At 42.2% G+C, this 26,782-nt stretch overlaps 2 protein-coding genes across 5 annotated transcripts; one reads left to right on the forward strand and one right to left on the reverse strand.

The window, feature by feature from the left end:
- Positions 1-3: 3 nt before the first annotated feature.
- On the forward strand, positions 4-2,906 carry LOC133465972 (coiled-coil-helix-coiled-coil-helix domain-containing protein 5). Of its 3 annotated transcripts, none has more exons than XM_061749204.1 (4): positions 4-138; positions 753-893; positions 979-1,130; positions 2,719-2,906. In XM_061749204.1, exons 2-4 carry the CDS (start codon positions 763-765, stop codon positions 2,745-2,747), a joined length of 312 nt encoding a protein of 103 aa, XP_061605188.1. In that variant the 5' UTR covers positions 4-138; positions 753-762; the 3' UTR covers positions 2,748-2,906. The 3 variants fall into 3 exon arrangements, with proteins under 3 accessions (XP_061605188.1, XP_061605189.1, XP_061605187.1); XM_061749205.1 differs by lacking the exon at positions 4-138 and adding an exon at positions 198-612; XM_061749203.1 differs by lacking the exon at positions 4-138 and adding an exon at positions 224-557.
- lmx1al (LIM homeobox transcription factor 1, alpha-like) lies at positions 2,188-26,767 on the reverse strand. Of its 2 annotated transcripts, none has more exons than XM_061749197.1 (9): positions 25,386-26,767; positions 24,036-24,127; positions 22,372-22,567; positions 8,186-8,418; positions 7,271-7,434; positions 6,487-6,564; positions 6,288-6,408; positions 6,007-6,162; positions 2,188-5,852 (listed from the first exon to the last, which is right to left on the reverse strand). In XM_061749197.1, exons 1-9 carry the CDS (start codon positions 25,424-25,426, stop codon positions 5,695-5,697), a joined length of 1,239 nt encoding a protein of 412 aa, XP_061605181.1. In that variant the 5' UTR covers positions 25,427-26,767; the 3' UTR covers positions 2,188-5,694. The 2 variants fall into 2 exon arrangements, with proteins under 2 accessions (XP_061605181.1, XP_061605180.1); XM_061749196.1 differs by having other exon boundaries at positions 2,188-5,925.
- Between the last annotated feature and the right edge of the window lie 15 nt (positions 26,768-26,782).

Consider the following 26,782-nt stretch of genomic DNA (forward strand, 5'->3'; position numbering starts at 1 on the left):
ACCCCCCACCGCCCCGTCGTGTTGATGCGGGTAAAAAAAACTAAACGCAATTCAACACGCGGAACGTTGCTCCGTCCAACCGACAAGAACACAGTCCCTCTTCAGCTGCTGTCGCTTCCGCATACGTCAGCACGTAACGTAAGATGGATACATATCCCTTGATGGGGTCAACCGGGGAAAGCTAACATTTATGGCCCTTCCTTAAACACTAGAGAACTTTACATTTTAACCTATTTGCACATATATTAATTTTCATGACACAAACGAAATGTTTAGTTTCGAGTCCAACTAAAATTAGGCCACTGTGTCTTTAACTCACCTTGTCGTCATCGGACCGGGCCCCTCGTTGTACAAATGACATCAAAATCAACCAATAGGATCTGAAATGGTCTTCTCCTGCTGAGTTCCCGTCCAATTAGATGGCTCGTTGCCCAGTTTCATCCAATGGGATTGTAAGAAGGCGTGGCCACGCGCCATTTACATGACACCACATTGAGAAGTGTGGTAACCTTCACTGATCAGCTTGATCGCTTCAAACGAGCGCAAAATAGCAAAATGTAAGAACTTTTATTGCTGCTATGTATATCCTATTGTCTTGTGGTGGTGATTGAGGTGAATATATAGATAGCAAACATTCACTGTAATGTTGCGTGCATACTGAGTAAGAGCATTGTATTAGACGTGTTATTATGTTGCAAACCATTCCAAATAACTTAAGTTACCTATTTCCTATTATGTGACCGTACCTGCAGGCAGGTGGCTATGGATATCACAGCAAAGTACTGCCATGAAGAGATGGACGCCTACGGGTCATGTGTGGCCTCCAACCCATCAGCATGGCAGGAGAAGTGTCATCAACTCAAGATGAAGGTTGCACAGTGCACATCATCACAGTAAGGCGTGTGTATTCAACCCGTGCCACCCCCCAAATTACACGCTTGTTTGGTCTCCACTAACTCCTGCATTTTGTCGCGTTAGCCCGGTGATCCAGAAGATCAGACGAGACTGTTCCAAACAGTTTGTGGAGTTTGAGAAGTGTCTCAGGGAAAACCAGGGCACGTCTGCCTCCTGTTCGGCCCACGTGGCTCGCTTTCTCGGCTGTGCTGAGACGGTAGATCTCAGTGGAGTGGGTGAGTCATTAAAAAAAAATAAAATAATGTTAAAAGATAGGATAGGACCAGAGTGTGGGTTGTTGCCCAAAAAATGTTTCTCAAGTTACTAGTGAGTAACTTCTCATTTATTTTATAAATAGTGCATGAATGTCAATTTGGGCGGCACGGTGGACGACTGGTTAGAGCGTCAGCCTCACAGTTCTGAGGGCCCGGGTTCAATCCCCGGCCCCGCCTGTGTGGAGTTTGCATGTTCTCCCCGTGCCTGTGTGGGTTTTCTCCGGGTACTCCGGTTTCCTCCCACATCCCAAAAACATGCATGAATTCGAGACTCTAAATTGCCCGTAGGCATGACTGTGAGTGCGAATGGTTGTTTGTTCCTATGTGCCCTGCGATTGGCTGGCAACCAGTTCAGGGTGTACCCCGCCTCCTGCCCGATGACAGCTGGGATAGGCTCCAGCACGCCCGCGACCCTAGTGAGGAGAAGCGGCTCAGAAAATGGATGGATGGATGTCAATTTGGCAAAAATATAAAACAGGGATATGCAAATTCAAATATTCCATATGAATTTAAACAAATATATATGTATATATATATATATATTTAATAAAACAACATAAAGGCAAATTCAGCCACAACAAATGGTCTTAAATGATATGTCTTTCTTGGCACACATAAAACAACATAGTCAACAATGCCAACATCTGTTTAATTACTCAAAAACAACGTAAGTTCTGCCAACTTACATCTTTATCTTCAGTGACGGTATACATTTCTGATGAACCAAAATACATGGTGCAAGCAATAATAACGACCTGTAGCTAAAAATACAATCAGTGAGCGTAATGTAGCTCAATGGAGTAAAGGTGGTGTTTGTGCTTAACAAAAATAGGAAAGTATTAATAAAAAGTAGGTTGCATTAAAACTCATCTGACACGTGCAATTCATCCCAAAAGTTACTGAAGTAAATGCAATGGACTAAATGTAGCTCGTTCCCACTCACCTCTGGAAAGGACAGCTCTTAAAAATTTGCACTGTCATCTTTCATTTCATCTGTGTGCTTTCGTGCAGTGTTGTGCCAACCTACATTGAGCCGAGGGAGCCGCTTTACATTGGAAACATCACACGACACACCACACAACAAATATGTCACAAAACGTATTGACTAGCGAAAGAATAACGATGATCTCGTCTCAATTGGCGCAAACCTACTTGGTTGGGAATCATGGGCGGAGTGCACTACTTGGCTGCAACAAGCAGAGGCGCTGTTGATTCACTCTCACGCTCCGTTGCGGTAAAAGAAGACCACGGCAGCTATGGAAACGTGAATTTATATACTGTAGACCGCTGTAGAATCAAATCCCCATCCCAATACTACTTTGCCTACAAAGGGGGCCTCTTGGGAAAGTCCAATCTCCCAACCTTTATACCTCCTTTCCTTCCTTCACCTTTGCAGAGGGATGAAAACCTGCTTCCTTTCGAACATAACCTCAAAACATCATATATCGGGACCGTCGTAAACCAAAGACCCTTTGTACTTCTATATCCCATTGAATATTATGGTGTTTATAATTCATATATCTGTGTATTCCTTTTTTTTTTTTTCCAGAGACAAATCCAGTACCTGTGTCATCGTAGCATTCAACCATCTTTTTCAACACTTTATCCCAAAGCAAAAATTCCCATCATGTTTTCTTCAACTTTGCATACTGTGATTATTGTCCTATTTTGAAAATCCACTGTTACTTGCCATACTCCGAAGCTGTGTAGACTTCAAATAAACGTGACACATTCCTACGCTGTGTTTCATTAAAACTGAGGTATGTCTCACTCAACCAGTGGGGGTTTCCCCTCTTTTGTTTTCCGCTACATATATCTGCGCCCCCCTCATCTACGGTGCCGAGTCAGTGTCAAATATTAAACCGGAATGTTCCACTCCCACACAAAATCGTCCGACTACTCGCTGACTAAGAAATAGGGAGTTTGGGAAGAAAAGAGCAGGAGGAGGCCGTCTCGGAGAGAGGGGAGGATGTTGAGTAATGAGATCTGTGACCACCAAAGAGAACAAACCTTTTCTTCTTAAATGATTACGACTGGAGCGTAATAATGGCCAAAAGCACAGAAAGTGATCCAAGTGGCATCCAATTATGAGACAAACAAGGCAAGCACATTTTCGGATGAAATTGCAGACTGTATTGAATATACAGCAACATTATACATTCAAAGCACGTCACCTTGGTAGCCACTGAACATAAGATTGCAAACTCAGCTAACACGGCACAAATAAGTTACCCTCACAAAATATCACCGTAGAAATGCGCATGTGTCAAACATGTTGTGAAAGAGTCTTCCTCCAAGCCATAGCAGGTAAAAGCATCGCTAGTCCTATTTTTTTTTCATTATAATTTTTAAATTGCACTGCTTTGTATGAAGGCTTTGTGTTATAACCTACACTGTGACAAATAATCATGCTGCCGTTTAGTAAATAGCCGCTGTTCATCACAGAAGAAGGAACAAAATATCTACCTAACGTCATCTAATTTGAGCCGAGAGAAATAAATACGTATGGAAAGAAACTACTACAATTATATTAAACAGTCATACATTTACATTTGGAGCTCAGTGTTATGTACCCAGTGTCGAGGGACAGCGGACGGCCATTGTTGGCGCTTGCGTACGTCTTAGATGATTCAATTATAAAATCAAAAGCCAATAGTCTCTTGTAAAACCCTGTTTCCGAATAAGGTTCTATAAAAACGACCCTGTAGTGGTGTCCCAACGCAAAAAATCAAAAAACTAAACAGTGTTTATTTTTTTTTTTTTGGGGGGGGGGGTCTGTAATAAGCCAGTCATGCAAATAAAATCAAATACAGTGGAACCTCCAAAGTGGAACACAAGCCGTTCTGAACACATTTCTCCATAGGAAATAATGGAAATGGAATCATCATAAAAGCTTTATTAAGCATCTGAAAATTGGATGTACCCTTTTACCGTTCTAATTGTCATAAGTATAAAAACAGGTCACCACAGTAAAAGTGACACAAAACTCAACTAAACTCCGAGCTCGTCCGTCTTTCTCTGCGTGACGTGCGCGCACTCACGGCTGACCACGAGGCGCTCTCAAGCGACCGCACCAGTGCGACGCTCCGGTCCACGCGACCATCGAGTTCTTGGATAGATTGAGCGGGGCGACTCACGCCGGACTCCAAAGTGCGTCTCACGGCGCTCTGCTAGCCAAGCCCAAAAAAATGAGGAACACAGAAATAATGAAAAACAGTTTAAGATTAAATCTCTACAAGTGAGTGCGACATTGGTATTAGTCTTTGTACATGTTTTCAGCAATTATATTCAAACGTATTAATCTCAGAGTTTACAGGGTCTTTAAATGAATTGTATTGAATTGTTTCCCTATTTCGCAAGAGGTGCCAGTTTTCATTCTAACATTTTTCTGCGGTTTTGCTGTCACGCAACTTTTTGTTTGACGTTTGAGGCAAATGTATCCCCAATTTTTTTGGGGGGGGTTGAATTCCAAATTGTGCTGCTTTTGGAGGTTCCACTGTCATGTTTTGAAATGTTGAGTTTCATATGAAGGCTGGCTTCAAAAACGTCACTTCTTCACATATATAAATAATCGGTTACATCTTAATCCTATCCAGCGTAATATCCTGAGTTGCATCTCAGGTAACACACACACACACACACACACTAACCTGAGAGCAAAACTGTACTCCAGTTATTATACAGTATTGTGTTACCAATCACAATGTTTTGCCGTGAATTCAGAATATATGCGTCTGGACTTGTGCATTCCCTTTCAACTAAACCCTTTTGTCATACGTGATATACAGTGGATGTAAAAAGTCTACACACCCCCTGTTCAAACGCCAAGTTGTGTGGAAATTTTTTTAAATAAATTAAGACCAAGATAAATCATTTCTAAACCTCTTCCACCAGTAATCCGACCTAATTAAAAAAATAAATAAATAAACATCTTTTAGAGCGTGGAAGTTAAAATGCACAACAGATAATGTGGTTGCAAAAGTGTGCACACCCTCATATACCAATCACATTCAAACTCATGTTAAACGGGAGTCAGCACAAATCTGCCACCATTTAAAATGCCTTTCGTGTTATAGGTCATTATAGCGGAACAAGTTTTGAAATGATTTATCTTGGTCTCATTTATTTTATACAACTAAAACCTGGCATTTGAACAGAGGTTTGTAGACTTTTTATAGCGATGGTATATAGTATGTCTTGCATTTATTTTTATTATTTTTTTGTCTTTTGTTTAAAAGTGCTGTTTTGTATTAAACATGACATAAATATCACAAAAGAGGTGCTTCGGCACATCTCGCACATTTCCAGTGTCTCGAAGTGATTCTCATCGTTGACAGAGAGGAGGATGACGGGAAATAACGTGCCAACCAGTGGATTGACTTTGTTTGGTCGAGTATTTGGATGTCCCCCACCCCTCTCCTCCCCCCGACTATATTTTAGCGGAGGCATGTAGACGGACAAACTCCGTCTTAGCTGCGTCTTTTGAGGTGAGAGGTGGAATAGGAAGGGCGAGCGTTTGTAAGGGTCACGAGGTGAAGTAGGAGTTTTGCATGGAGTAGAGGCGGTCGATGGGGTTCCCCACTCGCGCGGCCAGGAGGCCGCCCTCGCCGGCTGCTAGGAGGCAGTCGCCCAGGTGACCCAGGCTGCCGTCGCTGTCCAGGTCGTGGAACACCGTCTCGGATTCTGCCGAGAGGAACGGACAGTATTTGTGGACGCGTGATGGTCAAGGATGACGTCAGAACAATCTGATTAGTCGCTGAGTAAGTAACGGGAGTGTCATTACTTTGGTCGCATTAATGATTTAAAGTGCCGACGGTTTTGCTCTTTTGCTGCTTACCGTACGGATGGAGCTGCTCGCTGTTGAGCTGAGGCGGAGTGAGGCCGTGTCGGAAGGGTTCCCCGCCGTAGATGTTGGGGTCCAGGGTGAGCAGCTGCTGTCGAGGCAGAGGGGGGTACACCAGCATGCCGTCCATGCCGTGACCGCTGGAGCCGTCTGTGCGGACATGACCGTACGGACACTATTACGCCTCTTGGAACCAAAGTCAAACTTGCTCTGAGCCTTCCCCAAACTGTTGGAAGCAACTCATAGAATTGTCCAAAGTTCCGCTCCTTCCTCACCCTCGCTGTCGTCGTTGCTTTGGCGCCCCCCTCGACTGGCGCCCCTCCTGCCCCCTCCCAGCTGTTCCTGTTCCTGCTGCTGTTGTTGCTGTTGCTGCTGTCGCCGAGCGATCTTCTTCATCTGACGCAAAAAGCACGCAAGCTAAACGTCTCCGCTCCGCGTACGATTTTGCAGCACTTGTACGACGGAACGCGTTACCTTCGCCCTCTGGTTTTGAAACCACACTTGCACCACCCGCACTGTGAGGCCCGTCTCGGCAGCCAGCGTCTCTCTCACCTGGAGGTTAGATTTGGTTTTGTTTTACTCAATGGAAAAAAAAAACACACTCACAAAAAAAAACTCAAATAAAGTCATGTAACTAATTGATTCCGTGACCACCAAAACACTCGTATTTCTGATCATTAATCCGTCCTAGCGCTCCAAAAGCACTAACAAGAATTTTGATAAGGTGTTTTTTTTTTATAAGAAAAATTGCACTCTACAATGTTATGCTTTATTTTAAAAAAAACATACAGTCATAACATAATTAAATAGACCATAAATAATTAAACTGTTGGTGCATCATGATTTCATGCCTTAATGCCCGCTGATATTGTGCTGCTCCTTTGTCACCAGGGGGCAGCATAAAACAAACATACATAATACACGAGGAAGACGTTCACAACTAAGTGATGCAGTAAGCGGCAGTAAAGTGTTGCTGCACCGTTTGTGTTCAAATATCCATTGCTTCAAGCATTTTAACTGCCGCAACATTGGTTCAAGTTTTTTTTTAGCCTTTCTGTGGCGTTTTTAATCACGTGTTAGCAGTAAGCTAGCAGACTTTCATAAGCTATGTGGTTTGGTTAAATGTAGGTGTAAATCTTTTTTTTATTTTCCTGCTGCATCTTGTGAACTTTGCTGACTCAAGGCAAGAAAATCTGCTGAGCGATGGCGTGTCGAGGAACCATTTTAGTTGGAAACTGTTCAGAGCGTGTCGTCTCACCTTGCGGCAAGGCTTGGCCGACACTTCGAAGGAGGCTTTGAACGCGCGCCGCTGCTGCGTGGTCAAGATGGTGCGCGGGCGTTTGGAGCGCTTGTGCTCCTTGGCCTCGTCGCCGCCTTTTCCCCCGCCCGGGCCCCCGCCGCCATCCTCGTCCTCGCTTTTCACTGCGCAGAGACGATAAAAACGGTCAAAAAACGGCCCGCGTGTGTCCATCTTTGTTCCTCCAGGGGAAATGCATTGCTACTATATTAAAAGTAGTTTTTCCCAATCTTCTGCACTAAACTCATCCAACCAATACCGTTCTTCGTGCACGCGGGCTCCCCAAAATGTTCCCAACCTCAGAAATTAATTGACTTTAGAGATATGTGTCCCAAATATTTGTCCACAGCGTGGGCAGTTGAGACCCTGCTCCAAGGATACGTTCGTTGCAAGGTTCTGTCGCTTCTCCTCCCTTTGCAAGAGTCAACACGCTTCTGACAGACATGAGAAATGTGGGCGATGGGCCTAGTTGTAATATAAGAGAAGAGAAGAGAAGATAACCTTTTTTAGTCCCGCAATGTGGAAATTTGCATCGCTTCCGCAGCAATTGGAAATACATCGGGCTGTAGAAAATGGAAGAATGTATCGTAGCACGGTGGGACTATTGCTTAGCACGTCTGCCTCTCAGTTCTGAGGTTCTGGGTTTGAATCCGGACCCTGGTCTCCCTGTGTGGAGTTTTGCATGTTCGTTAAAGACTAAAATTGTCCACGGGTGGTCAGTGTGAGTATGAATTGTTGTTTGCGTGACCGACTGGCGACCCCTCTTCTCTCGCCCAAAATCAGCTGGGATGGGCTCCAGTTCACCCGTGATCCTAATAAGGACAATCAGTGTAGGAAATGGTTGAACGGCTTGCTTCGGACTCCCCCTTTTCTTACCCGATTCCGTGGGTGTGGGACTGATGGCGGCGAGCATCTCCCTCTCCTTCTCGTAGTCCATGCGGCACAGCAGCTGGCCTTCCTTCAGCACAAACTCGTCGCCCCGCTGCAGCCGCCGTTCGCACTCGCAGCAGCTGAAGCAGCCCAGGTGGTACACCTGGCCCAGCACGCGCATGATCAGCTCGGAGCGCCCGATCACCTGCAGGCAGGCGCTGCACTTCCTCACAAACAGCCTGCAGACGCACACGCACAAGCAGCACGGTGTGAGGGACGCCTAATTATTGGATGTAAAGTAGAGAGCATCATGAGGGTCAAGGAGCTGAAAGGAGGTGATGTAATTAAAGATGGAGGCGTGGACAAGGAGCCCCCCAACACATTTATCCTCGCGTTCAATGATTCCTGAGATTAGCGTCGTCTCTTAATTAAAGGCCGTATAAACATTACCCAATTCACAGAGCGGCAAGGTGAACATCTGCTACACAAGGAATTACTGTACTGTTGAAAGAGAGTCTGTTTCCTATGTTGTGCTTTTCTTCCACCTTCTGGATAGTAGATGGCAGCAGTGAGCCTGGGATGGAACTGCTTTCCTAACGGAATTTATGGTGAGATCAGCTGACTGATTTTGAATGGCGGCCATCTTCTATGGCACAAAGTTGTTAACGGGTCAATTCAGCAAGAACTTCATTTCAATTTTGGTGACGATTGGGATAAAGTGACTTTTTTTCCCTTCGCCTTTATTAGGTTTCAGGTTTTTTTTTTGTTACTTTTCCCCCCCCTTCATTTATCCATCCATTTGCCATTGTCAGGTGAGCCGGAGCCTATCCCAATTTTGACTTTGGCCGAGAGGCGACGTACGCCCTAAACTGGTCGCTTGCCGCTCTCGGAGCACATTTCGACAAACAATCATTGACACTCAAATTCCCACCTACGGACAACTTCGAGTGCTCCATGAACCGAACACCAATGTTTTGGGAATATCGGAGGAAGCTGGCGTTCAGGAGATTCAAACCCCTGAACCTCAGAACTGTGAGGCCGACATGCTGACCACCAGACCCACCGTGCTGCCCCCCCCTCCCACAATCATCCAATATTGTAAAGAGAGCCTTATGTGTGACTTTTTCTATTGTGTTCCTGCTTTTATCCCTCCACTTCATTTCCAACCCCACCATCACTTCAAGTACTCGTTCCCATTCAGCAGCGCATAATTCCCCGCCATTGAATTCCTCTCGAATCCCTGCTCTCGCTCTTGCTTTCCTACAACCTCGCCCTCCTTCCACCCCTCATAACCCCCCACCCCCACCACCTTGGTATTTTCTGCCAGCATTCCCTGTTTGCCCTCCCAGCCCGCCTCCCCCAGTTCACTGAAACTAATAAAGACGGGATTAATTAGATTGTTGTTTAAACAGGGCGATGGCCAGACAGACGCTGTAAACTCATAACCAGGGATTGAGGATAGCATGGGGTTAATCTCTCGCCACTCACTTATGCACACTGAGCCACGCACAAACACACTCGAGTATCAATACCAACTCCGACGTGGGCCCTCACCCCACCAACACTCCTGCAACTAGGAATCGAAGATTTTCGCTTTCAGCAGGGTAACAGTACACGAGATCCAATTGGAGCCAAAAAGTAGGAACTAGATACGAAGTGGGATAAGACGGAAAGGGAGGACTGGCACGAGAGTGAGCGAGGGGGAGGAAAGCACAGACAAAGTGTTGTTGCTTCCTGACTGAGCGCGAGGAAGGTGTTGCTGCACAAATCTGGAGCCAGGTCTGCACATTAGAGCTCCTAATCTGTCATTCCGTCCCAAACGCAGCTGCCACCGCTAATCTCTTCCATTCCATCTGCCAAAAAAGCATCTCCAAATTCCCCAAAATGACTGCACTGTCAAGTCTGTGGCAAAGACTATGTACCTGCGGCCGCTATTCATAAAATTCATTCGCTCTCCAGCAGAGGCGGCAGAAGTGCTCACACACCGTGCTTAAAGGAAAAGTTTGCAACTTTCAAAAAACTGTCAGCATGACCTGACACGAGTATATTATTTGTTAAACGATCTGTGGGGGAACAAAAAAAAAAAAAAAAAAAAAAAAAAAGCCCTCTCTGGCCCAATATTGTACCTCTCATTTTATTTTTAAGAAACCACCGTGGCCAAGGAAATACAACCAATCAGAGACAGAAGGCGTGACTGACGAGGTGTCATTTTGTACCGTCGGGTTTGAGGAGCTTTGCTGAATCTATGGTGGAATATCCACCTCTGGTTAGCAATGTAAGTTCCAAAGAAGAAACCGGACAGATCCCGAACTAAAACGAGCGTAAGCATAGGAGGGGCCTTCCGGAGGGGGAGGGGCCACAGGCGGCTGGGAGGATTCACGAGCGACGCGGAATTAGCGACATTTCTGCTCGACGGGTACGTTTACCGCCTCTTTTTCATTTTTAATTTGTTGCACATGCACCTCGCCTACAAAAAAAAAAAAGTATCAAACTTCAAACCAGTAACATTTCGTGTGACAGTAAGTCTCCTTTAAGACATTCAAACCTTTAAAGCTGGCAGTTTTAAAACTGCAAACTCTCCTTTAAGTACAAACACTTATGCAAGTAAAAGTAGAAGTACTTATTCAACTCAGTAGCACTACGGCACGACTGGGCACCTTGTATTGCTAAATGACTCTCCGAATTTTGAACATTGGTATTTATATTTTTGCAAAACTGGCTTTTACAAATTCCTTGTGCGTTTTAAAATATGTGGTAAATAAAAATGATTCAGATTCGGATTTGCGCAGGTTGGAAAAAGTAAAGCAGTCGAAAGTAAAGATTTAGAAAATAAATACTCAGCTAAAGTACAAGATACCTAAAAAAAAAAAAATGTTTTAAATCGATACTTAAAGTACAGTAAGAAAATATTTGTACTTTGTGACTACTTCCCACGATTGCTCTCCAGTGATATAAACGCACACAGCCTTTTAATAACACATGCGACACTTCCTTTCACCCGGGCGACAAAACGATCCGAAACGACGAGGATGGCTCGACGTGAGCCCGATCGTGTTAAGTCGCCGCATTCCCTAAATAGGGGCTCGCGCGGCGTGGTGGCAAACGGAGGCAACTCGGGGCAACTGCCCCAGACGGGGGTCTCTAAGTAGATCGGTCTAATCCCACCCCCCACCCCCTAATAGAAGTATCATTCACACTGGCCCTGACAGGGGCGCAGCTAGCGGCTAAAGAGCAACCGCTTGCGGTGCCATCTCGGGGTTTTCAACAGCATACCTGAATGTATTGCACTGTTCTCGTGGGAATTAAGTAGCATACAAAAAAAAAAAAGATTGTTACTTCTATGACTTTAAAAGCAGCACACGGAGAGTTACATGAAAGACGTGAGGTTCACAGCACTGTACGGAAACCATCAAGAAGAACGTTAGTAAACGCACAAGGCAAAAACTGTTCAAGGAGGCCTGGAAATGACCTTGCTTCGTTCAATCGCGCCTGTGTTAGTGACAAACGTCGCACGTCAAAGACGTGAACATGAAAGACTTTACGAGAGCTTCAAAAAGCCGCGGGCTCCGTGATCGTGCGGAGGTGGGTTGGAGGCCGTGACTAATTACAAGCACACCGATTGCGAGCTCAGATAAGAACCAGAGGAAAATCCGAGCTGCAACCAGCGGAAAACGGGCGCTCGCACCCGCCTTTTCGCGGCCAATCTTTGAAATGATCGTCAAACTTTGACGCCAGGATCCGCTCACAGTAGATGACGTGTGGGGGGGAAAAAAAAGCGTGGTGATTTCATATCACCCACCTGCTTCCAATTTGGGCTCATTTGGGAAAAGTCTCGAGTCAGATTTGTTCAAGTTCGAGCCCCAAAATTCACCCTCAATAGCTGCTTCAAACCAAAATGGACGACTTCCTGTTCAATTTGAGGTTCTTAAGACATTTTCACGTGTTCTGGTCTGAAACACGTGTCCACTAATTGACGTTAGCCTGTCTATGGCGTTTTGCACTGTTTGAGCATGAAGCTAGCAGAGACGAAGGCATACGAAGGTATTAGGCGACCTTAACACATACTTTTTCATTCGTGTGCAAACATCGGTGAGTTTTCAAGAATGTTGAGTCCTCCAACGAGGCGCACCATTTGTCGCAAGAATCCTACACGCAATTCCAAGAGGGCCTTCGCACCGCCTGCTCCGCGGGCTCTAAAAACAAAGTAGGTGATGCTTTGTCAGCCCTTCTTGCTAAGTTATCAGAATTGACCAACGTGCATTCGAGAAGACAGGGAAAACGACAAACGATATGCAAGCGTTGTACTTTTAAGTCACTTTAGTATCCATTTTCGTCGGTGTGTGCGCGTGTGTGTGCGTGCGTTGGGCGGATATTGCTCTGTGAAGCAAAATGGCTCAGAGCCAAGGTTCAGTAATCACATCATCTCCGTTTATTAAATCTCCCTGCACTGCTTCTGTGTTATTAAAATCTCCCGGCATTCCCCACGATACTTGCTACCCCTGCCACCTCTCACTCCACTCGCACACACGCACGCATGTATATGATTACATGGAGTACAGTGAAACACACACACATACGCGTGGCTATATATGCAATCACATCACCACCAGTGCTCAGTTTGTGGAAAAGCAGATAAGGCGACCGGCCACAAACATCCATAAAACGAGGCCAGATGCTGTTGTTTGGGCACCATCGCGTGCGCTGATAAACTAACATGGTAAACAGTCCTCTTGCTTGAATGAAAATTTTCCGAAAATTCTGAAAAAAAAAACCAAAAAAAAGATTACAATCTTTACTGCCCTGATAGATCACAGTGTGTGGACTACATCTTTAGAAATACTAAAAAAAAAAAAAAGCCCCAGAAAATTATTGTAGAGAATAACAAGACTTTTTCTTTTTTTCTTCAATCACTTTTTAAAATTGTAATTCATTTTGATTACATTGATCTATATTTTAAAATTCGCTGAATTACTTTTGCAATATTATCAAAATGTGATTTTAATTCATATTTTCTTCTGCAACAGTTGATAAAAGTAAGGTCACCTTAATGTTGTTGTGTTTAACTAATCTAAGAATGTATATAGAGCTGGAAATTCCAAAATCTAATTTTGCTTCTTATCGCTCCCTGTTTGAGAAAATGAACATTTTTGTTTCATTCCACAAAACGCTGACAAAATACTTCCCAAATTCCAAATAAAAAATATTGTCATTTACAGCCTTTACTTGCAGAAAATGAAAACATTTTTTACATCTTGTTTTTTCCAGAGCTGAATTTAAGAATTTATTGTAATGTAATGCTGAATTTAATATGATAATATGAATGTTTTTGTTAGATCATATTATATATATGTGTATAGATCGATTATTTGTTGAATCCTTTGTTGTTGTAATGTTTTTGAGATTTCGGTAGTCGTTACTGTGAAGCCCTTTGACACGTTTGTGATTGAGGGCTATGATAAAAATGAATTGAATTGAGCTATATAATAATATTAAGGACTCATTTGAAGCATAATCAATAACGACAGAGTTAAGTAGAATCTAAAGAATGAAACAGTTTGTGCGTCTTGCTTAATTCATTGCGGCTCCTTCTGATTTGCGTGACTTGGCCAGTGGGGGGCGGTATAGTACAGTCATGCAGACAAATGCGGGAGTGTTTCAAAGCTCCTGTCGGTGACTCCATTTTTGAAGAGGATAAAGAATATATGCCAGGAAATATTGTTATATTGTCTGTCTTGGAATGACAATAAAATGCTACCGTACCATACCCGAATAGGTGAACCGCGATATAACGATGAAACACCGTATCTCAAGTTTTTGCTTGCAAGTCAAAGCAAAAGCAAATCGGCTAAACAACAACTTGATTCTTGAAAAACATGTGAATCAGGCCACTTGTATCTCAAGGCACCAATGTGTATGTGTTTAATGTTGCACATAGTCGTGTTGAGTACAAACGTGATGTTCCTGCGCAAAGCGACGACAATTAAAAACCAGTTCGTATTGTTGTTTCTGTCAGGATATGTTTGATTTTCCACTTGATGTTCACAAAAATTAATGCAATGTGCGAGGACCTAGCTCAGATGTGTGTGTGTGTGTGTGTGTGTGTGTGTGTTTTGATAAAACAGTTAATCCCCAGGCCACCAGAACGCAATATCCTGTCTGCCCGCTTCTCATTTCCTGTCTGTCTCAGGCGGAGCGGGAAGCAGCGGGGCAGGGGAGCGAGGGGGGCTGGGATGGCGGTGACGGGGGACAGCGGGACCCGTTGCCCCAGAAACAGGAGATGCAGCGATTTGGTGAAAAGTGTCTACGCCGTTCTCCCTATCCACCCCCCCCCCCCTCCCGCACTTCCCCACCTCCTCTATTCTGTCTCACACTCTTCCTCCCTGCTTTTATTATCTCAGATTTAATAAAAGCGAGGCGAGCAGCTTGTTCTGCCATGAAACATTTATTAGCTGTCTGTTATAAAATTGTTGTGTGTGCGGGAGGGGGGATAAGGGGGTCTCATAATATGCAAAAACGGTCACACCATCACCTCCTCGCACATGTGGCTGCTCCCCCCCCCAAAAAAAAATCCAACTTGTCTTCTTCACCCTCTCCATCGCACTTCCTCCATCAAGTGACAGTTGGCCTTTCATAATACTGTAAAAAAAAAAAATAAACATTACAGCACCGTGTGTCTGCCATATTTAGGACTTCACCTATTATCTATCGTCTATTTATGATGCCTTTTCTCTCAGTAGTGGTCATTAAAAAGCATTTTTTTTTTTTTTTTTTAGAAGGATGCGGAAGTCAGAGTACCCAAAGAAAAGCCACACAAGCACACGTAAACTGCACACAGGAAGGCCAACGTCGGGTTTCGAACCCAAACCTCAGAAGTGTGAGGTTATGTTGTTGGTCAAATGGGCCTGTTTCAAAATTACTAAAACATATTTCTAAAAAATAAGGATTAAATTTAGTTTGCTGGCCTTATTTTTTTTCCCCATTTATTTGTAGTTTATTTAAAAAATATATCATTTTCATTATTATTATCAGGTCATAGGTGTGAGTGCATAAAATGTATTATTATGCATCGAAGAGCAGTATGTTTGTATTTGTTATTGCATTTAGCTTTAGAAGTGCAAGGGGAGATGATACGGAACAAAACGTGTCACTATAACCTAAAAAAGTAATTTGAAAAAAATGTTTTATTATGATACAAATAGAAAAAAAAAAAACTTTACATAGGTCCAACTACTTGACACTTTATCTATGGTAGGCTGCGTAATTTTCAAATGTTCCTCTTTTTTTATGGTTGGGTTCTAGTAATGAAAGTGGGAACTAGATCTACAGCAGGGGTCACTGACCTTTTTGCTACTTCTTGGTTACTGATTAACGTGAAGGGCTACTAATTTGATACACACTTCTGAAACAACAAATTTGCAAAAAAAAAAAAAAAATCACCTTTAACTATGTGACTACGAATAATTCATGATATATCCGTTACTTTAAAAAGAAATTTGACTGTACATTCACATTGACACCTTAACGATTTTCACTAGTCAGGCCGAGTTTAGTTGACGGTAACGAGCGCTTGTTGACGTGTCACTGCATTAATCGTATTTCCCCACAGTCCGTGTCAAGCCTGTCATTGAGACAGCCACAAGAACTGCGGGTAATTAGCGTTGTTCTCAATCAGCGTCCGTACCCCTCGCACCCCATTGTAGTCCCCGCAGGGAACATCAGGCGTGTGCGAGGGGTCGACTGGGAGGAGGAGGCGGGGGCGGCGACATTAAGAGAAAACAAGAGATAAACTGTTTGGTGTCACGGCTGCGATCGATCTCACTGAAAAGGAAATGAGGTTTGGGATGGAGAAATATGATTGCAAAGCAGACAGTGACGGATGAGGCGGCAGATACGAGGAGAGACGTGGCGACGACGAGGAGGCAAGATGGTGGCTTCTATCACACTGAAGCCTCGGAGGATAGAGGACCGAACACTTTTTTACACAGAACCCAGAGAAACGGGTTCAGAGCTTCAGAGACCATCGGCGCGGGTGACTGCTGTGACGCATGAAATCGGTGTCGGGCAGTGACAATTTGCTTGCAGCGCAACTGGGCGGGGTCACTGAATGTCAGTGAACTCAACTCCTTTTACAACAAGCAACAGTTTGCCAGATATGAATCAATCTTCCTAAAAGTTGCTTCAAGCTGTTTCATGTCACCGTCAAACTAAATATAAAACCAAGAGAATTACTGTTGTTTATTGCAAGCAACCGCATAGATGTGCCTTTGGAACGTCCACATAGCTTAATGCTAACAAGCAATGCGAAACGCCATAGATGAGCTTACGAATAGCATCTTTGTGGCAGTGTTATAAGCAACGGATATTTGACGCAAGTACAAATGAAGAAAAGCACCAACAGAATAAAAACTCTTTCATAAACAAGGCAAAGTTCAAATCCATCCATCCATCCATTTTCTGGACCGCTTATCCTCACTACGGTAATGATTTTGTAAATAAAAGACTGATTAAAAAAACAACACAAACGTAAAACAGGGCACCACGTATAGACTCAACGGCGCAGTAAACAGGTGGGTCTTTAGTTTTGCTTCCAAAATCTCAACTGAGGAGACTTGGAAGCTCTATTGACACTATTGAACAGGTTTAACATTTACGATTGTTGACCCCACCCGAGCAGATCAGGGAGGAAAAAAAAAAAAAGTCACTAAATCGCTTAATACCCTGTAGTAGTGTAACGCTTGAGTTTCTCCTCTGGGGATCAACAAATGATGATATGATTTTTATCGTGTTCAATGACGTGCGAGACACTTTATACAAACACTCAACACAACCGCTTGCTCCTCTATTTGTGCCTGGCAACAATGTAAGCATCAGCCAGTTTCTTAATTGGCTATCGTTCCGTTTCACTTCACAATCACGGTGTTGACTGCACACATAAGGATGGCCATTGTAAATATTGCACATGATGAACATTCAATTAAAGGCCTTGAGTGTTTTCTGAGCAGATTGGGGAGGAAAAAAAGAAAATAAAAATCACTCTTAACACACGCCATACCACAGGATAATCGTTCAGGATAATCTTTCCAAGACATTTGATAATCTGCCCTTTGCTGCTTTTGCTCAAAATGGGGAAAATGCGCTGATACTACCTGAAAAGACGAAAAAAATATCCCTGGGTAGACTTTGGCGCAGCTACAATATGTGGTCAGAAGAGTGAGATTCACATTACTCTGCCAGTGGGGTCTCCCTCTGCGTGAGTTTATAAAGCTAAGATGTAGCGTGAGCCGCCTCCACCCCACACGGAGTGAGCGATTAAACCCGAGCTTTGGTGAATAGCCACCCCCGGCGACCTGTTTTTCCACGGGGCCCCGGGCGGCCTTTGTGGAGCTTACAAGGAGGCCTTGCGGGCTCATTCTGTCCAGACTCGACACCACTGACCAGGAAACGCTGGCAGTTGGCGGGGAAATATGCGGCTAACCCTGCAGTGGAAGAAGATAACGGCTGTCAATTGGCCGCTTTACTTAAGCGCCACCGTTGTTACGATACTGGGGATCACGCTAGCCTGTTTAACATGGAGATACTGTGAAATAGCTTCATTGTAGTGTTTGAGTTTCACACAGAGCACAGCGAAGGGGAACTTTTGCGGCAACTAAGTACAGTTTTAGGCAGAAACACAGCATCCACAGTCATCATAATCCAAAAATATTGATCTAATAGCATCTGATGCTATGCTATCATAAGATTGCGGTAATGTGCTATGATGTTTCCGCATTCACGCCATTTTTATCTCTAGTTAAAATAAACAGTGGCGCCTTGAGATACGAGCGACCCAACCTACAAATTTTCCGAGATATGAGCAGTCATTCGGACCATTCTTTACTTTGACTTGTGAGCAAAAAAAAAAAAAAAAAAAGAGATACTAGTGCTGTATGGTGGCAGTGAACTCAGCTCAGTTCAGTCAAGCTGTTTACTCTCATTTAAAGTATGTTTAATGGCAAGTATATGTTTAATGGCAATCTAAACATAAAACCAATGAAATTACACGTTGCGTACTTTAAACAATCTCAAACCTTTGCGTTTAATTCCACCAGCTTAATGCTAACACATAATATGCAAGGCTACAGACAGGCAAACGAATAGCATCTTTGTGGTGGATGCTTTCAGGATCGGATATTTGAACACAAACTGAAGCAACACACGCAGACAGACAATATAACAATACTCAGGCATATATTCTTTATCCTCTGCGAAAAACAGCTAATATGACTGAGTCACTTACAGTTGATGTGAAACTCTTCTTCGTTTGTGTCTGCATGACTGTATTATACTGCCCCCGGTGGGCGAGTTGCACACACGAGAAGGCGCGGCAATGAATTGATCATGATGCAAAAACTGTTTCATTCTTTACATTCTAGTTAATTATGTTATATATTATGGATTGCTATTTTCCTTGTCAAAAACACATTACAAAAAAAGTGTTGTTGTTTTTTGTTTTTTTGGGGGGGGGGGGTGAGCCTGGAATGGATTAATGGCATTTTCATTTATTTGAATGGGCAAAGAGGATTTGAGATACGACTGTTTTGAGTTACAAGCATAGTTACGAAACAAATCGAACTTGTATCTCAAGGCGTTTATTTCTAATTGCTTTTCAGTAGGGACTTGTGCCGAATGCTTCTCCTTCCTCTTCAGATTTCCAGCATTGTTCTAGTCTCATTAAAGTTTTATAAAGTTTATAAAGGACAAAGTCAATTACAATACTTCTGTAAAAGTTTCTAGCTGTGCGTGTACCCACAGGGAATATACCATCTGTATCATATATAGGTGGAAGGCTCTAGTTTAGGCCCAAAAGCTTCACTCTCAACATTTACTCCCTTGCAGGACGGCGTACGAAATCACACATAATGCTTTTTAAATCCCCTCATTTCCATAATAAATTAAGAAACCAAAGAATAAACAACCCCTGTTATTCCAATTGCATCAAGAAAATGCTTCCATTGATTGTCCTTTGGAGACCGTAGGACCTGAGCGTATATTGTTAGCCAAATAGCATAATTGCCTCCAGAAAGTCATTTTCAACTAACTGAATAGAATACCAATAAAAACTACCAGTGTGCTTGTTTTTTTTCTTCATGTCTGTGTAGATTCTCAGTCGTCTCGGTCATGGTTACGTCGCTCAAGTTAAATCGAGGCAACTGGACTCTTCTGGTTTGTTGAATTTGTTGTTGTTTGGAATTTGTTGTCTGACGAATCAATCGCCATTTTGGAGGCGTCAGTACGAACGAAAACTCACCAATTTTGGCAAGCGTGTGTATCCTGGTGAAACTTTTGGTATTTTACTGCTCCCTAACAAAAGCTTCCAAAAGTCACTCAGCAGCGCCCCCTGGAAAGTTAGAAAACTATTAGCGCCCCGACACCAGTTTCACTGATAAACACAAACCTGAGTAGACGTGCCTGTCATAACAGAACGCAGGGAAAAGTCTCAAGGCCCTTGCCCAAAATTGAACAGGAAGTCAGCCATTTTAGTTTGTAGCGACCGATTTGGGTTAGGGTTTTTGGGGTATTTGGTTGAACTCCTACTAGGGTGATGAGCCCCAATCGGAAGCGGGTATCCTAGAAACATGGCTGATGGTAAATTGCCAAGCTTCTTTGCCGAGGTCATATAATGTATAATATGTATACTACTGTTACATAACTTGGGGACAAGAGAGCAGCACAGCACAGCACAGCACAGCGGCGCCTTGAGAGAAGACTTTCATGGGAAAATCCTCCCTTATGTACGACAAACAATGGATCTTTGCTCAGCTATCGACGCCAGCGATGTATAATGACAGCCCGACAATTAAAAACGCTGTGTATCAACATATTGTCGTTCATGAAACCGAATCATGTCTTTGTGTTCAACTAAACAGGCCCAGATTTCACATTGCGTAAATTTGTCAGTAAATTGAGACGAGCTCTTTATTATTTCAGTTCTTTTTTGTGATTTTTTTTTTGTTTGGTGGTGCGCTGAGATTTTTCTAACACTGTTTTACTGCAAATTGCCACCGCAATAATAGACATATTGCTGTATTGTTAACTATAGCAGTATCAATTTGAATGGTTTGTGTTGTATTGAATTAACGATGCGTCATTGTGCTTCCAAGGTGTAAACACTACAGCATATTAGCGTTATAATATTGCAAATACACGCTCCAGATATTGGCCGCTGTGTGTTGCACACATACGGGGGGAGGCGCCGATGGAGAGAGTGCACGCAGGGAAAACAAGGAGACATTGTTGCTGATCCGCTGAAGGTCACGGGCTGCACCGAGTGCCAAGTCTGGCACAGCAACAACAACACAAAAAAAAAACAAAAAAAACAAAAAACACACACACAAGGCGGGAATCCATATGGAATGCATACAGGGGGACTAAGTCAACCATGTAGTCAATGAGCCTCCGGCTATTAATCTCCATCTACGACTACAGTCATTACACGAGGGGAACAAATATGCTTTTTTTTACTCCCCTGGAATTAAAAAAAAAAAGAAAGTAAGACATTTTTGATAAGCCTGCAGCATTCCCACTCATTCCCTCCACTAGATAAACGTCATACAATGGGACTTTCATCAGCGGCCAGTTGCTCTTTTCTCCTCTCTCGCCACGCCTGAGCTAGCCTCGGCTCCTCCAGATGTCAGCTACAGTGGGAGCTGCTGGACGCCGTCTGACACTTTTCAAAACATTGATAGCAAAGATGCACTGCAATGCACTGCACACGCACACACACACACACACACACACCAAAACACCTGAACGTACAAAGTGCAACCCCCAGGAAATGAGAAACGTCGCATTCAGAACATCTGGAATGAGCGCATTGGATATTTGCATTGTACAGTGCACTCGTCATAAATGCTCTTTATTTATTTATGACATCTCCTCTCTGCCATCTAAACGAATAAGACAGCACGAACAAACCAGTCTATACTTCATCGAATAATAACCCATGCATAAAATAACAGGGAACTCAGACTTAATTATAAACTTGCAATTCAACTTATTACATATATTTATATATATACTTTTTTTTTTTTTTACACTCTAATTAACACTTTTGCCACAATTAGTAGAGTGGCTTGTGATATTTGATTTTAAACATATACATACATATACATTACTTGAGTTAATTAAAAGTGCGTTATACGTTATGTATGTTTATACAACGACACTCAATTTCGGAGTTAATTTTAAAGCAGCACCTATGGTGTAAAAATACAAAATGTTTGCCGATCTGTGAAATATATTTTCATTTCAATTGTTTTTTTTTTTTTTACGGGTTACAATCCCCGAACGGGAAAATTCGACTTGTACTCTGCTGTGTATTTTGTGTTGCACATCTCACACAAAACCAGATCACACATGCAAGCATAGACCTAATTTTATATCTATAATTGACCACACCTTGTGCGAAAATGGACACTATTGTTTAAAATCACAAATATTGTTTTTATGCTTCATTATTTTGTTTGTCTTTTTTTTTGTAGTCCCCCCCCCCCCCCCCCCCCCCCTCAATACTTGTTTCTTTATTTAGGTAGTTAAAATGTGCTTACATGTGACTAAAATAAATGAGCACATTAGCTTTGAAAATGAATGCATGGTATTGCTATTGTAAATATACGCAGTGGATATAATAAGTTTACACACCCGTGTTAGCTCTGTTCAAATGCCAGGTTTTTGTGATATGAAGAAAATGATACCAAGATAAATCATGATTTTTTTTTTTTTTTAGCACAAAACTTTTCAAGCTTTTGCTATAAAGCAATAAAAATGTCAGGAAAAGCCTCCTAGAACCACTGAACTTTAGGTGTGTGCTACTGACACCCATTTAACATGACCTTGAATGTGATTGGTAAATTCGAAAGTCAGTCCACGTGCCCAGTCATAAGGGTGTGCACACTTGTGCAACCACATTGTCTCTTTATTTTACTTCCCCTCTCGAAAGATGGAGGGGGAAAAAATCAATCAATTGAGCTGTGCAGGACATAGGTCACATTAATATCACAAAAACCTGATTCTTCTTATGACAGCTGACCACGAGGTTGAGCGTCTGTTGCAATAAAGTAAGTAATTATAAAGAATACATTTTAAAAAATTATAAAAAATTTAAAAATATATATATATAAATGTGTATCTGTGTGTGTGTGTGTCATCCTTACTTCTCGTAGTCCGGCTTGCAGTAGAGCAGCCGGTCCCGGCAGTAGCAGGTCCCCGTGAGCGCGCTCAAGCACACCGCGCACTTGACGCACGACTCGTGCCACGAGCGCTCGTTCACGCGCAGCAGGAAGCGGTCGGCGATCGGGGACGAGCAGCCCGCGCACAACTCGCCGCCTCCGTCACCCGAGTACTCCGGACCTGCGTGGGCCCACCCGGGAAGCAGTGGGAGGGAAAAAAAAGTTACAATACTCTCCCATCAATTCAGCGTTCGATACGAGCGGTCTTACGACTGTCCCGACAAATTCCAATCTTACCTGCACGATTTTGTACGCAAGTAGAAACAACTATCACTATACGCTTAACAGCAGCAAAGTCACAATTGCAGTAAATCCATCCAAATATTTGTTGGGGGAAAAAAACACTTGTAGGCTATGAATAAAAACAGTCCGTAATAAGTGCAAAAATGCCATCGGAAAAATCCACAATTGAATGTTCGGTACAAGGGCTCCTCGGTTTACGACGGAGCCCCGTTCCTACGACGGCGCCGTAGTCTACCTTAGACGTGAATTCAAGTCATAATTACAGTCAATTGTTGCATTTTAAAGCACTCACGAACAATAGAAACAATAAAACGGGGGGAAAAAAACTAAATAAACCGCGGACGCCTGGGATCATAATATTAGGTACACCTGCACATGAAAAAATGTGGTCGTAGTTTGAACTGCATCGTATTGAGGAGGTGTTTCTCATATTTTGGTTATTTAGCCGTTCCAAATATGCAACATAAAGACATTTTGAAACGCTTATGAATCTAGTAGTGCGCACCGATTTTTATTCAACACAATCATAATTTATGACAAACAATGTAACAATATGATCACTATTTCCTTGTGTGGCAAAGTCAGATAACCAAAATGTATACAAAATTCCGCCTGATGCCATACAGTTCTATAGTGTGCATTCATTTTCATTACACGTGTCATTCATGTATAATAATAGAGAATATTTAACAGTACAATTGGAATGATTATATCAATTTTCGTAAGGCAAGGAAAATATTAGAAACAGTCGTCAATTTATTTCATTCTATCAATTCTATATGATAACGTGGTTTCCTATATGACAATTTAACAGCACACGAACAGTGTGGTAAATAGTTTCCAAAATATTTAAAAAAAAAACACACAGACACACACACACACACATCGTTTTTTTTCTAGACATCTCCAAAGTGTGGCCACTGAGTATATTTCTGCACGCCTTGTGATTATTATTTTAAAACGTCTTCCATACAGTATTTATTTTCGGTTTTGTGATTGATTGCGAGGTTTTATTTATAACGTTTTTGGTTTTCCTCGTCGGCCCTGGGACTTGGGGGGGGGGGGGAATGCCAGGTGTTTTTTTTTTTAAATATGTCATTTCCTTCTATATGCTATACATTATAACAGTTTTATTTTTATTATTATGTATTAGTTTTAATTCCTGCTTTAACATCCACGTGGTACTTTAGTATCATGGAAGACAGTGCATTTAAATAAAAGGCCCATTTAATTGAAACTATAGTGGATCTTGTGGTTGTGATCCTGGGCCTGTTTAGTCTCAGAAATTATTATTCTTAATTATTATTGTTATTAATATTTAAATATTGTGCCAGTAAATGCCTCACCGACAAAAGGTGTTGAAGATGGAGGCTGCTGCAGACACGACTGTTGGCTCTCCTCCGTTTTCATGCCTTCTCTCCTTGCCTCGTTGTGGTCCCTGTGCACGGAAAATAAAAATAAAAAAATAAAAAAAATATATGTTTTTGAGTCACAATATTATTTTAAATACTGCAGCTAAAGCAAATATTAAAAGAAACAGAGATCTCGAAATGAAATTTGAAATGTAACGAGCAGCTGCAACGATGATGATGAATGAATTGATGAATTACAGGATGAAATTTAAGGAAAAAAAAATGAAAATAATTAACAGCATCCAAACTACATATTTATATCGGACGATATAATGCAAAAACGTAAAAACAAAAAAAAAATACAACAACTATATAAATACAAAGGCATACATGCATGATTTAGTACACAGGCTTAACATATAAAGTTCAATCGTGTAAGCAGTAATAATAACTCATTGAATTTTGCACCTTTTAAGCGGCCAAATTAAAGATGATTATTTTGGAAAAGAATTATTTTTTCATTGCACGATCTCGGGATCATATTTTTATGATACTCATTAATAGAACAACGTGTCATTAATCTAAACGTAATGTTACATGTCATTTATATGCAACACATCCCATTTAAAATGTATTTTACAATGATATAAGTTTTATTCTGACTTGACAAAAGTATATCATTATATTTAATGACACATTGGCTGTCATAATAAGACAAGCTGTCATATCCACGGCCTGTAATCAAATTGCACTTTACATTCATTTCGATTTTATCCTCATTGCTGACATGAGAAAATTATTTCAAGGGCGTCGATACCAAACACCGGGTGATGATTGCCCGTTTAATTGCCAGAGAAATAATGTAAGATAATATGTCATCACAAAAGAAATGAATTATGGAAATTCAACCGTAATCTGATTTGGCTTTATGACTAACTGGAGGCTGGGGGGACGAAATATACACGAGGGGCACAATAGTGTTATGCACTGATAATTACATCTTGACACTAAAGGAGAGGTTGGGGTGGGGGGGTCGGAAATCACCTGCAGAGGTAATTAAAAAATATATACAACTATCAATTTACAGGAAGACATTTCACAGACGAAACAATGGAATTGTGTGTAAATAGGAAGGGGAAAGAAAATGATGTGAATACAAATGATTTCAAATGCTGTTTATTGTAATTACTGGCACATTTGAGTGCCTTTCACGGTTTGAGCAGCAAATTTCGAGCACGTGCTTGCTGCTTGTAGTATCAAGTCAACAACAACAAAAAAAAAAAAAAAAAAAAAGAAGAAGAAGAAGAGTGAATAAAAATCCCTTTTTCGGGGATGCTGTCTTACCTTGAGGTGAAACACACTCCTGGTATCTCGGTGGGCAACATTAAGAACACAGCGGCAACTTCCAGATGCGTTCACGGACCGCTTTCACCCGCAAACACACACACACACTTTCTCTCTCTCCCTGCGTTTGCCTCACTAAGCATCCATGATGACACTCCACCACTATCCACTCCACGCTGCAGACAGGCTATTGTCTCTCCTCCTTCTTGTGTGAGCAGCCTGGCCGCTTCTCGTCGAGCGTGTTTTGTGCTTGGAGTGAGGGGGGGGGGGGGGGGGGGGGGGGGGGGGAGAAGGGGGTGAGCATGCATGCATGCAGACAGAGGGAGGGATGTGGACGGACTGCAAGGAGAGGGAGAGAAGGTGAGGCACTTTCGAGGCGTCTGAAGGGTTTCTGATGGGAATCCAACTCTTACTGCTCTAAAACATGCCGTTATTTCTCAATTACAAAAAAAAAAAAAAATCTGAAATACACTTTACTGTACCCAGAAAAAAAAAAATTCTAAAAGTTGACACGCATTACAAAAAAAAACCATCACCTGTCATTGATCACAAGCGATTTCTTTGCCATTGGTGGCTGGCGGCTGTGTGGAGGCTGGTGAGAGAACAGCACCCCCATGTGTCGAAACGTGAGAAGTGCAAGAATAAAATCGCTAAACGACGTTTTCTTGCACGTCAAGAACAAAAGAATCCCGAAAACCACACAACAAAACTTCTTTGGTTTCATGTTTTTTTGTTTTTTTTTCATTTGTTGCTATAGTTTAAATAACTATATACTTAGCCGTCTGATATATTTTTAAGTTATACACATTTTGAACATCTGTTTATCAGTGGTATGGAGAAACTGTACAGTCACACAAAGTTATATGTTGACTTTTTATGACTATTTTCTTGACATGCAGTTTCACACGAATTTTGTTACAATGTTTTAACGTCTGTGTTTAATAAATACGACTGGTACAGTAGGGTGAACTAGTGGTTAGCATGTCTGCCTCACAGTTGAATCACATGGAGTTAGCATAGCTAACACACCCCACACCGCAGGATAATCGCTCAGGATAATCTTTTAGAGACGTCTGAGAATCGGGCCTTTGTTGATTTTGATTGGAAGGGGTGAAAAAAAAAATCACTCTTAAAATACCCCACACCACAGGATAATTGCTCAAGATAATCGTTCAGATTAGGCTTTACACGATCAGGATTTTTGGGGCCGATCACCGATGAGGGAGTTGAAAAAAACGATAACCGATCACCGATCCGAGATGGAGGAATGTGTCTATTTAAATGACCTGTTCATTTACTGTATATACTTGTGTACTTAATTGCGCCAAAAAATATATTTACAATAAATAATGTATCTTTTTGTGACATATTTTTTTGCTGGTGTGCCGCGAGATTTT

The sequence above is a fragment of the Phyllopteryx taeniolatus genome, chromosome 16 (genome assembly GCF_024500385.1).
Source record: "Phyllopteryx taeniolatus isolate TA_2022b chromosome 16, UOR_Ptae_1.2, whole genome shotgun sequence".
Taxonomy (NCBI): Eukaryota; Metazoa; Chordata; class Actinopteri; order Syngnathiformes; family Syngnathidae; genus Phyllopteryx; species Phyllopteryx taeniolatus.

Excerpts from the sequence above, each read along its gene's own strand:
- lmx1al (XM_061749196.1), bottom strand. The coding sequence starts at position 25,426 with ATGTTGCCCACCGAGATACCAGGAGTGTGTTTCACCTCAAG. Across the intron at positions 8,419-22,371 it reads TGCAAGCCGGACTACGAGAA|GCTGTTTGTGAGGAAGTGCA; the intron begins GTAAGGATGACA and ends GTGCGTCTGCAG. Across the intron at positions 7,435-8,185 it reads TCCCACACCCACGGAATCGG|TGAAAAGCGAGGACGAGGAT; the intron begins GTAAGAAAAGGG and ends GTCTCTGCGCAG.
- LOC133465972 (XM_061749203.1), top strand. Across the intron at positions 894-978 it reads GCACAGTGCACATCATCACA|CCCGGTGATCCAGAAGATCA; the intron begins GTAAGGCGTGTG and ends TTGTCGCGTTAG. Across the intron at positions 1,131-2,718 it reads GGTAGATCTCAGTGGAGTGG|AGACAAATCCAGTACCTGTG; the intron begins GTGAGTCATTAA and ends TTTTTTTTCCAG.